This window comes from Mastigoproctus giganteus, chromosome 2 (assembly GCF_048544385.1).
Source record: "Mastigoproctus giganteus isolate SK-2022 chromosome 2, ASM4854438v1, whole genome shotgun sequence".
In the NCBI taxonomy this organism is placed as follows: domain Eukaryota; kingdom Metazoa; phylum Arthropoda; class Arachnida; order Uropygi; family Thelyphonidae; genus Mastigoproctus; species Mastigoproctus giganteus.
This window is the reverse complement of record NC_143576.1, coordinates 78930054-78942867: the sequence shown is the minus strand read 5'-3', so window position 1 is coordinate 78942867 and position 12814 is coordinate 78930054. Positions and strand designations below refer to the sequence as shown.

At 36.8% G+C, this 12814-nt stretch overlaps 1 protein-coding gene across 5 annotated transcripts in view; it reads left to right on the top strand.

The window, feature by feature from the left end:
• Ih (hyperpolarization activated cyclic nucleotide gated potassium channel Ih) overlaps positions 1-12814 on the top strand; it is a 998432-nt gene that overhangs the window by 351943 nt on the left and 633675 nt on the right. The window contains exon 1 of one of the 5 annotated variants that reach the window (XM_090389217.1): positions 46-299. The exons of 3 other annotated variants lie outside the window; for them this stretch is intronic. In XM_090389217.1, the coding sequence (XP_090245343.1) occupies positions 277-299 (23 nt within the window). In that variant the 5' untranslated portion in view covers positions 46-276. Of the gene's footprint in view, positions 1-45; positions 304-12814 lie in introns of those variants that run through there. One more of the 5 variants, XM_090389235.1, reaches the window with a different exon arrangement.

Sequence of the window (12814 nt, the reverse complement as noted above, 5' to 3'; positions counted from 1 at the left end):
AGCAGCGCTCATAGCGGCTCCACCGGAGGCTGCTGAGAAAGCGGCTGAACGTGGCCCGCCCTAGCGTCAGCCATCGTCTCCCTGTATGACCTCCCCAACGACGGGATTGTGTTCGGCGGCCTTTCGCGTTCCTTTTGACAAGAGGTGAATGAATCGTGTATTTTTCTCAGTGTGTGTCCACCTACGGCCGGAGGGAACCATGGAATATACACCCGAGCCTCCTCCGATACGCTACACTCACCACTAGCCTTAAGGGTGCGGACAGGAGAGGACAGGATGTCGATACGGCGTGTGTCGGGGTAGGTACGTAATTAGGGTTAGCCATGCAATTGCTTAGGCCTAACTTTGAGGGGTTTACTGGTTGACAGGTTCCTCTGATCACGATGGACCTTCACCGTGACCCTGCACGCACCTTTTGCTGCCTTTTTACCCACTTTTAAACTTTCCTTGGACGAACTTTGTACAGAGATAGCAGACAGTTCGTTATATTCTTAAAAGCGATTAAAAGTAGGAAACCTCGTTATAGTGTCATTCGGATAGAAAATTGAGTTTTTAAAAGCAATTTCAACTTCGAAAATAAGCTGTAATTCGCTTGATATCTCCAGCTGATAACCCTACAGTTTAAAAGTTGTTAAAGATTTGTCTGGGAAATAAGTACACAACTACTTTGGGCATATCATAGCTTTATAAGAGCGTTGTCTTCATTGGGTAATAGTAGAATTCTTCTGTTATGGAAAGTTATTCATGGATGGATTTCGGTATTGTTCCTTTTGTGGATTCTGAACTGTTAGAATTGTTTCTTTCCTCAAATTAATGTTTATTCCATTTTTATTTATATCTCCTCGCACCTGTTTGTTTCTCCAGGAGAAGGTGGAAACAAAAGCATACGTTAATGTAAGAAAGAACTTTCCTTCGAAGTAAGACTGTGACAATGTTTATTTATATTTGCTCATTGATACTGCTCTGGTAGTGTAGTCTTTAAAAATACGATTTTAATTTGACTCACTGAAGGTGTTTGGTCTTCCAGTTAGTAGTCAAATCTTCAGTAGAAACAATTGAACAAAGGGCTGGTATTTATATTAATGTGGCATTCTGTTTATTGTCTTCAATACTTCGGCTGTTTGTGTATACACACTAGATTTTCTCTAAATAACAGTAATTTGTTTTTGTTAACGAATCTTTCTCTCTAAGATGCAGACAGGTACACGCGCAGCGTGTTTTGAATTTATATATCCGCGCTTTCATCCTTAAATCTCTACTTTTAAATTTACAGTTTAACTTTCTATCTTCACTTTGTGTGTATCGATATCTTCGCACTATTCTGGCTCATTATTTAAACGAAGATGTACTTTTTCTTGTTATTTGTTTATCTTTCATTACGAAAACGCAGTTGTTTATAATAACAAACTTGTTACACATTTATGTAAGCGCCTTCTGGGTAAAAGTAGGCCTAACTGAGCACACTTTGTCCAGAGTTACTCTCCATGCTCAGTCGGCTAATGTGACGTAGCAGGAGAGCGCGCGGGAGGACAGTTGAAGGTTATTCTCCTCTAGTTGTACGTGAGCAGCAGCCACTAGTGGGCGCTTTCTCTTAACACTTTCGGGTCCGAAGTGTTTCTTGAGGTTTGAAATCATTATGTAACCGCACTTGCATTACAATCTGCAGCGAGTATTCGTCCAGTGTTGACAGGGATCCGTAAAGCTCGGACTTGGACATCTGCGTCCCCTTGTCTTCATCCCCCAAGTCAGCACTCCGGAGGTCATCCTTCCAATGTCAAGCATAGAACAGACAGCAGGCGCCAGCCGATTTTGGTGCGTATCGCCGAAAAATCAATACGGTTGCAGACGCTTCCCCCCCTCCCCTGCTCAGTTCCCGCTCAGGTTAGGTACAGGGAATATGGCATTGATGACGTCAGCAAGCAAGAAAGAAAATATAAGCGAACTGGCTCTTAAAAGTCTTAAGTAAAGCAATTAAAGTTATGCAGTAGCCGAAGAAGGAGCAAACTTCTGCTGTTTGGTAAATCGAAGAGTGGCAGAGATCCGTTAATGAATCTGAAGTTTTATTTAGTGGCAGCCAAAGTCGCTGGCGCTAGTGTTACTGTTGCCATGTGATATAGGGCAGAATAGCTCTATTTGCTTCACTTTGTCGACCGATGGCAATGAGGGAATAATGAATCAGAGGTTATCGGGATAACAACATACAAGAACCAAGATTATGTATCGAGAGAATCAGGCAAGAATGAATTGCGCTGAGTTATTTTCGTTTAGAGCAGAAGTCTCTGTTGGAGAACTTATTTTATTAGTTTAGAATGTTAGGGATAAAGAGAGATTAGAATACCATTCAACAAGTCGCCATTGTTTGTAAGTCACTTAAATGCTCAAAACATTGTGGAAAATGGTAATAGTTCTGTTGAGCAATAGCAATAAATAATTACAGCGCCACTGGATATATTTAGAACCCCATCTCAGACTATATTAATGCGCCTACTTTTTCATTCAGTTGCGATAGATGTAGACCTGGATTTAAATGCTTAGAAACTTTCATTATGCTTGATTGTGCGTATATGTCTGTCTTGCTTTCTTGTAAACACAATAAGTAAATTTATTTGCTTCTATGCCTTCTTTTAGAGTTCCGTTCTCTAGACTTGAAAACATTCGCTTTACAGTTAGAAATTAGAAGACTTAAGCGTGTGCAGTTTCTTCAGTCGATACTGTCTCGGTGTTGACATACATGGTCTCACTTCATAGCTGTAAAAGGTCAAAAGAGTGTCGCGTGCCACAATAACACTTTGTTTCTGGCTAAGGTGCAGTCATCATGAAAATCGATATAGTTATCGATTAGATTTGTCACTTAATCGATTGTCCGCGGGCCCATCCTTGAAGTATAAGCTAGATGACCCATTTCAAAAGACCTTCAGCTAACTGAACACCTGATCGAATCAATCGATGAAAACTTTTTAAATGGCACTGCCGAGTGATGAAGAAACACAAATTTGACTTCAACTTCCGAGATTGTGTAGTTGAGTTGTAGAACAGAATCTGTAATAGTCCATGTAAGAGTAACCTCAACAAGTAGAAGATTCGAGTAAATACGAGCGATCTTAACACTTTTATCAGTGACTTCTTAACCTCTAAATCTCGAGGACTCGCTGAGTCACTTCCACACACACACACACAATGAAGTCAGATGCATTGATTTCATCGACGAAGTCGTGTAGTGTTGTTGCAGCAAACTTCAAGAGATATTCAGCTTTTTGTATCGATTAATAACTTTTCTTGAAGTCGCTTGAAGGAAAGGCTTCGTTCGGTATTTTTTATGAAGGAAAATAAAGATAAAGAATAATACACAGGTTACCTGTCTGTGTATCTTGTTATTAAAACCAGCTTTAGCAAACTTCGTTTATAATAATATCAGTTTCTTCTAAATAAATATCAAGAAATGCTTAGCTAGTGTTGATTTTATTTGCTATACTGATTAATCTCTGTATACAATTCTTATTTATAGTTAATTTAACTTAAATCTAAAATTGTCCTTCGTATTTGATTGTTCCTGTTAAGAACAATCGGCGTATAAAATTAGTGGATTTAAGACGCTGAAAAAGATAATTTTTGCAATGCAAACGGAACATGATGAGTGGGTAGTTCTTAATCACTGCTTCCTGACTTGAAGGGAAACGGTTTTTGTTTATTTTTCTTCACAACAAACATTTTCCGATTGCAAATTTCAGAGGGATGAGAAATAAGAGAGAGAGAGAAAAAAAGAAATGTCTTACTAAAACACCAGAACGATTTACGAAGAATAAATCTTTACAAAACAACCTTAGTCTTATTGTTTTTAGGTCTTGAACGTCTGTAGTCATTCATTCTTGAAACAGAAATAATGGATTTAGATGGGTTTCAAAAGGGACGGTTGAAGTTACAAGCTCTAATTGAGACCCTAAACGTCCTATGAATGGAACGAATTACCTACAAATATATTTTAATATGGAAATTCACAATTTTTGAACGTTCGGTTAAGATTGGACTTGTTTTAGAACAAAATTCTATACAAGTTTGTGGGGCATTCTAAATTTCAAAATTACATTCGGTTAATATTTCTCAATCAACATGGTGTAGTGTTAAAATGCTAAATTAAACTATAAAAGAAATTCCTCATTCTTGATGCGTTACCTTCGTTTAGGAAATATAATTATTTAGAAAATAAAGAAGGCAATTTTCTTTAAAAATTCATTTCAATATCCAGCCTACGGGCTGGGTCCTGTGGGTGAAAGAGAACACGAGATATATATTTTCAGTCGGTATTTGCACATGTTTTTACAGATTTTCTGGGCTTTCCTGCGAAATATTATCCTTTAAAGATTGAGAATATTGGTGTTTAAGTAAATAACGTACTCAACCTAACCATACTTCCCCCCTTATTTATACTGAATATAAAATATTCAGCTTTGATCAGAGTTAACTCCCTACAAGACTTACCTCAGCCGGAGAGTATAACTGGAAAATGGCCAAAAGGGTCGCTAAATCTTAATGTAGAGAGCGAGAAAGCTTTTATGTATTAACCTTTCCATATTTCAACCAATCGGATTATATTTTCATTTCTTAACTGTTTTTATATCCAACGGCATTAGACGTTTTTGAAATATGACGCTCCCATATTCACCCAAGTTCTTTATTATTGTTCAAAACGTAATTGAAATATCATGTAATATTCGTGGAGAAGTTTTGCAACTCCTGTTTTGAGAATCAATAACTACTGTAAATTGCAAACACCTCGCAGAGAATTAGAAGAGAGAGGACGGGGAAGATTTGAAATCAAATGGATCAAATCGTAGTTTTTTTTTCAATTACGAGGCACTCCTCATTTTAATGAGAATTTTCCCCATCAAACTTTTACAGCGTAGAATGTGATAAGTACAGAGTAATGATGAAGTTGATTTTTTTTTTGTGTTTTCTTTTGTTTAACACACTTTCGTTTTAATATACTGGAAAATACACGACAGTTATAAAGTCCTTTGCCACTTAAATTGATTACTCCAACTGAAATCGTATCGAAAAAAGATTTTTGCATTGAAATAAAAACCTTATTCCAAATTTTATCGCCAGGGGACGTGCTAAGTGATTAATTTTGAAAGAAAAATACAAACATTTTTACCAATTTTTATTCATGATCAAATCTTTCGGATTGAATGTTGCCTACTTCCAGACAGATTGCATCCTTCAAATCCAAAATATTTGAAAAGAAATCTTTATTAACACGGTGTTTCAGATATCCCCACGACCAAAAGTCTACCCGGAGTTAGGTTGGGCGATCTTGCAGGGCACTGAAGTGGAAATAGCGACTGATAATTCTCTTTCGTGAATCTTTCTCATGTCAGCGTTTGTTATTTTAAATATGGACGTAGCACCATCCCGTATAAAAATTATACTTGCACGTAAACAACATTCATTCTGAGATAATATTCGTCCGCAATAGGCTAAGATATCGCGTGCCATTGGCGGGTTCACCATTATCACTTCTCTGGAGATGTCTGGATGCAAATGAAGTCGGAGACTGGAGGAATTCTTAAAGATCTCTTTTGGGAGAAAATTATTAAATGATCTCAGCGCAGAAAGTGAGTTTTTCCGTAAGTTATTCTGGTTTTTTCAACCCCCCCCCCGGGACATGCATTAGCAGCCCATGCGAACCAGCTGTTTTTAACAAGAGTAGATGTGACAAGGAATAACCCAACACAACCATCGCCTTCCACATTATGATTCCGCCATTCGTATTGTGTAATAGAATCCGGAAATCGTTGGCCCAGACGACTGTCTCTTAGAACAAGACACAGCATGGTTGCTGTTGCGAGCTTTAACTCTCCTTTAGGGCATTTTTGAAGCCATGAGATCTGTAGCAATATGACAAAGACGTTGCTCAATAAAATGTCAAACCGGAAAGCCAAATCAACCCCTTTGGTGACGCTTACTCTCGTCCCACATTCAAAATAATTTAGGCCACGTTGCTTTTCCAGGTTACAGTACAAGATATATAGTAGGAGATTACCAGTAAATGTCTATCGGCTTGTATAGATATTTTAGACGCGTGATAGTGGAATATAATGGAATGTCCACTTCTTTAAAGAAAGGGTGGTATAATCAAGTTCATGGGATTCACGAACAGTACAAGAACTACACATTCTGTTTAAATATGCTGTGTGTGAGTGGATAAGCACTAACGTCACAACAGCGAAATTTTGCTCAATTATTCCTGCAGGGTGTGCCTTCAGAACCACAGACTCTTAAGCAGTTTACAGGAGATGCGCGTCAAAAATGAACATTCCATTTCGTGAAAAAATTTCTGCTCTCAGAAAATCTGTAAATGATCATCAGTTGTCATTTTTATGTAGTCGTAGAAGAAACAATTTAATTTGTACCAAAGTCTGCTTATTTCTGCTTATTTTGCTAAAAAAAAAAGTCCCGAAAGAAGTTGCAATTGATGAATCATGTCTCGCCTTTATTGTAATAGCATTTCTCCTTTGTTCTTCAATTCGTTTATTGTTTAATATTCATTTTGAAACTATGTTTACCGTGTTCAAGCAATTATTTTCCCTTAGTATCTCTCATTACTAGATTCTTTTTAAAGAAGTAAAGGCTACGAATTATTTTCTTGAAGAAGATGCTGAAAGACTTTCTGGCATAAGAAAAAAAAAGCAAATGGATTGTTTCTGCTTACAATACCCAAGCCAACCAAGAAATCTATCTTGCTACACATTAAGCTGCGGCGGTCTTTCTTATCGCGACGACCTGGATTTCATTTTTCATGTTTGTTTTGGTTTGTTTTGTTTTGTTTTTTTTTTCTTGTGGTGCGATCATCTGAAGAAAGAACAACTTTATTTTCAGGTAGGTGATTAATGGAAAAGGGAATATTATGTATTCCGCTCATGCGAATATTGCTTTTAAAAACTATCTTGTGGAAAGATAAGAAATATCCCGCACTTAACCATAATAAATTTAATAGGCAAGTTGGAAAGGATTATCGCACTGTTATTCGATGTACTTAAAAGTAAAAACACAAGGTTGGATGGTTGATTCAGAGTGACATTATAAGTGGACTTTTTTTGGTCCAGTATTTAAAAACCGTCTTAATAGGACCACTCGACAAAGGTAATTTTATCCGTCCCTGCGTATTGTGTCAGTAGTTTGTGATGGTTGGTTTGCCTGTTTTGCTGGATGAAAAAGTCGGGTTTCCGGGAGAGGGACGGATCTTGCTTTCCTAGCCCCAGACCGAGCAAACCATATAAGCAGAATAAAAATGTGTAATGTAAAAAGATAGACAAAATATGCAAGAAGGTGGCGCTAAGTGGTCAACGTATTCGTCCTGGAGCTGCAGGAGCAGGTATTTCATATTACAGATGCAAACTGCATATAATATATCTACATATTATGGCCCTAGTTTTCTGGAAGTATTGAGAAACCAAACCAATATTTTAAATTCTGCATTACGTAAGGTTTGAATCGAACTCGGAGATTATTGTATAGGATAGAGGGCAATGTTTGATAATTGAACTAGTGCTTATAAACATCATCTTCTCTACAATGGACAAAGTGGCTGAGTTAGTTGGTGTCAGGCGAGGGTTTACAAAGTTTTTGTCCCGGAAAAATGGTATTTTTCATCCAGAAAATAGCAAAACGACCACACAACACACGCAGTTTACAGAGATATATCTGTAAATATTTCCGCCATATTTCCCATTCATTTCTCCAACCACCGCACACAACAACTGGATTAACTGGATATCTGTTAGCCCTATTTTAATGGCTTGATAAATCGTTGTAAAAGAGCGAGATATAAAATTTTATGAAAATCTATCACTATGAGTCGCGTTATTACATGCTGACGAACAGACGGACGGATATGGTGAAGACAGGCGCGTTCAATGCATATATGTTAACGCACTTAAAACAAAAAACCATGTTACGGCATTCTATAATACCAGAGAACCAGATATTCTTAATTGAATCGTGAAATCTTTCTCCCCTTCCAAGATGATATCATCTTACTTAATATACGAAATTGTGCGAGTTTACTGTTGCATCAGAAACTAGTCTGATGCTGAGCAAACTTTTATAAAAATAATATGGATATTTATAGATAATTTAATAATTATGCTTTAAAATTATTCAAATACTTACAGTGAGTGTAATGTGATATCAACTACGTTACACATTCCCAGCAGTATTAGTTCGATCACATGAAACAAAAAATAATGAAAATACCAAACTTGGACAGTGAAATTCTGGCATATTCATAATCGCAATGATGTGATTAAAACTACTACTTCTAATCATCTAAAGAAATCTACTGAGTTACTTAATATGCAAATGACTGCTACACCAAATGTAATCAAAGTTGCTAATTCAAATTCTACTAAGATTGAAGCGAACAGAACTAAAACTGTCGACAGAAATAGGTTTGACATTTACTAAGGACACTGACGACAACTTGGTGCCTAAGGCATTGGATGATTCCGAACGTAATTTTAAGCGAATTAATGTAAATCTCACGCTGATTTGGAGAATGATATGCAAAGGATGGATGCTGCATAGCGAAAGGCGCAGTGTCATCTTTAAGTAGCTGTTTATAGTCAAAAGCAATTATATTTATCGAACGATTCAAAATTTAGTACAACCGAAATTGATAATATATTCTTAAGACTGTTAGTATTGTCACTTATAAGCTTGGTATTTTCGTTACTAGAAAGTTATAATTTGAGTCGATTGAACCCTTAATTTACTGCAAACAACGTAGTCTTTTACCTTAGTCGAGTCCTCAGTGCATATAATGGCATTTCTCTCAGTCTGGGAGGAAAGGTCCCCAGTTCGAATCCCATCAGCGATGGGTGTCATTTTTGATGGGCTCTTATAACGCCGTGGCTGAGTTAGTAGGTCTCAGGTCAGGTTCGCATGGTTTTTTCTCACGGTTTTGAGTTTTTTCTAAAATAATTAGAGGACAACTTTCTCACTCAGTATAATGTTTCATGAAGCAATCAGGTGCGACTTATTGATCTCAATTTTCCATGATTGCGGTATTCTCACTGTCGATAGAACTGACTACAGGAAAATGCTGGCAATTAATGCACTGCATGTTGTTATATCTGAGCACTTCTCACAAAAAACGTTCAAGAAATCGACCTAAAATTATACTGACGGTTTAATATAAAGGTAAAATGACGTTGGAGAATTATCCTGACTTGGACTAAATCCTGATTTTCTTTAGGATGCAAGAGAATTTTGCATCGAAGAACTCCCGGTTCTTCGATTGGGATATTAACGACCACTTTAAAGAGATCTGCAGAAAATTATCAGCTGTCTATTACACCTAAAAGTGAGCCCCCATTATATTAAGTTCTTGAATAAACTGCCTTAATTTTCCCAATCCACTTTCTTAACCAGTACTCATCAAGCTATATGATAAGTAGCATAGGGTACCAAGTAGTGTATGCCTTGCCGCTTAATGTATAGTTTCTAAACTAGACGTCTCTTTATTAAATAAATACCTGTTCTACCTTTAAAATGTTGCAAATATTTTTTCCTTCAGAGATGGATATAGTCATAACGTTTTATCGCATCTTCTGATGTTCATAAGGTTATTCGCCATAAATCAATAAATTCTAACCAATTGTATTCCGTTTTTATTTTATAACAGCTGTATAGAGAGAAACGGGATGTTTATTTAGCTTGTGCTCAATTATCAAGCTTTATTGTAAAAAACAACTCGTCTTAGAAGTTTAGCCACCTAAAATTTCTTTTTAGTAAGCGGTCGGCGGGGAACAGCTTGAACGAACATTTTTTAACATAATTAATTTCTTCTTGTATTCTTTATGACATTTTTTAATATTAGTATTGAAGGGTGGCCTTGTTTTTTTGAGTTTTAAAATCATTAGGCAATCAGCTGCTTGTATATAAGAAATTCCACGGTCGTGTTAAGAAGGCTGTTTTCTCCGATAAATTAATTCCACGTGGTGAAGTTGCCAGCTGAATGCAGAAAAAAATAATCTCACTGCTGAGATTTGCAGCTCCATTTTTGTCTCTGGCAATAAACGTAATTTAGACAATTTCTGTGCAGTATAAGATGAGGGAAGTTCTTCCTTTCACATCGCCTTCTTAGGCTGTCTGAAAACGAATAAAATCAAAGTGTTTCTGTAAGGAATTACAACTCCGACTACTTCATGGGATACCTTATTTTCCGACTCCTAGATGGTATTTAATAAAGGACGTAAATGCGATTCTTACAATTATTTAGCGAAAGGCATTCAGTGGAAGAATATTCTTTGCAGATGGGAACCGCAATGTTCGCAGTTGTAATGGATTTCTTTACTGTGTTTCGCAAAAGTGCTCTGTGTATGGCGTGCAGCTTTCCTTCTGAAGAAATGTTTGATTCTTGCTGTACATAATGGAAATACGTGAAGAACGTAATGCAGAAGCTTTCTTAACGCCGCGCTATTAGCCTTTATAGTATTCTTTTCAGAGAGTTGATAATTTGAACTTGTTTTCCAGCCGAGTAGTACTGAACTGACTTCGTCATTTCCAGCAATTTCAGTTGCACGTCAACAAATTTATCATATGTTAACTTCAGTCAATATGCCTTGGGATATCTTTCTGTTTATTTCCGCACTGCTGGGATAGAGAAAACTGTTTTCCATGAACTGTGTGTTGAGAGAATATTTGGTCTTTCGATTAACTTTTCTCGGTCTCCATCGATGTTTTCGTATTGGAATGGCTCGCTAATGTTTCTTTGAAATCAGATGGGAATCAAACTCGGAAAATTACCTAAACATATGAAATACTCCAGATTTCTTGTTTTCGCATTCGTCGGTTTTATTCTGAATACGTTAAATGTTTCTTTTTTTTATTGAGAAATACTTCCTTCTGAATTAAACGAGAAGAATTCGTTATTGTGAACCACAAATAGAACATAAGGAGTAGATATTGATATATTCAGAAAATACTTGTCTAGGAGGTGGCAAAAAGGCTTGGTTTCAAAGAAAGTAATACGACGGTCAACCAAAAGTTGACCATCTAAGACACAACATAGCACATTTTTTAATATTTCCTAATATATATGTCCTCCATTTCAGAGCAAAGAGGAAATGCCGAAAAAAAAGTCTTTGTTCTGGTCTATGAAAAGGTCATTAACATCTTATATCAGATGGTCATCACTTGAAAATCAGTGCCAATGTGGATATTTCTTCAAATTTCTGAAGGGGAAATGATTACTAGAAACAAGTCTGTACTGAAGGGTGTGCGGTTTAACTCTTGGAATTCGCGATCTCTCAACATAGCTGTTTCTTTATGAGATTTGTGTACAGAAACATCCTCATGAAGAAATAATACACCTCGTGTCAGTTTCCTCTTCTTTGTTCCTTTATGCCTCCCTGTTAAATTTTTGAGGATAGCAGAATAAGCAACCAGTGTAATTATTATATGGCACGAAGTCTATTAGAATAATTACTTGGCCGTGCTGTTTCAGGAGAATGTTTGAGTCTTGAATTTTTAGAATTTTTCGGGACGTGGTGACCCATGGTGTTTATATTGCATGGACTCCTGTGGTTTTTTTTTTTTTTCGGTTTCCAGTGAGGAATCAATGATTAATCACCAGTTGCAATTCTTGAAAGAAACCCTTGTCGATTCGCAATGTACGGAGTGTGGCAATAAAGTTCCGGATTGTTGCAATAAAAGAAAGAGTGCAGGAACTCAAAACTGGTTTTACTTTTATTCAAAGTATTGGCCACCTGATTGAATGCACTTTTTAAAACTTCCAAAAGTTTCTGAAAAGAGTTAGCGGAAGCTTACAAAGAGATAATGTTCAGTCATGCGGTTACTTCGTTCTTTTTGTATTCAACGTCCTGAAATCTGTTTCATTTGAGGGCACTTTGGGAAAGAGGAAGTCCGCTGTAGCTAGATCTGAAGAGCAGAGTGGATGGTTGATCTGTACAGTGCCACTTTTCGTGAGAAATGTCTTCGCAAAAAGTGCGAAATGAACAGGAGCATCGTCCTGCAACAAGAACTAGAACTCGAAAAATTGTGACCTCACCTGAGAAATGTGCTTCAATAGTGTTTGAAGCACTTATCTTTCCCCTTCATGTAAAAATTCCTTCTGAATAACACGCTTTTTGTCAAAAAGCATGATTAGCATTGTCTTGATCCTCAACTTCTGTAAACGAAACTTTTTGGGCCTTGGTGATGATTTTGAAATGCACTGTATTCTCCGACGTTACATCTCTGGGTTGTACCGAAATACCCAACACTCATTTCCAGTGACAATAAAGTCGATAAAATTAAGTTTGGATGAAATCTTCGCATGATCACACGGTTCGTTGCTTCTGCTCATCGGTGAAACTGTGCAGCGAACATTTTGCACATACCTTCCTTTCCCCTAAATCTTCACGCAAAATTTCAAGAATGGTCTCCTAATTAATATTCAACTTTCCAGCTGTCATTTTTGAGAGTCAAACAACGATCCCTTGCCACAATTTCCTGAACTATTCATATTTAATGAAAACTTCAATTTCTTCGCATTTCATGTTGAAACTTTTAATTTAGTATTAGCAATGGCCGCATGGTGCAAACTACTCTATGCTGCACCAGCCAAGAAATAATAATAAAACAAAATAAAAATATAAAATAACAAAAATAATAAGAGAAGGAAATAGACAACCTATGCGTTTCTCTCCTTCTTTAGGTAATTATCCAGCTGACCTTTGAATTTCCCCAAACTGTCAGCCTCTACCACCCATGTAGGTAACTTATTCCAGTAATTTATAACTCGCTGGCTAAA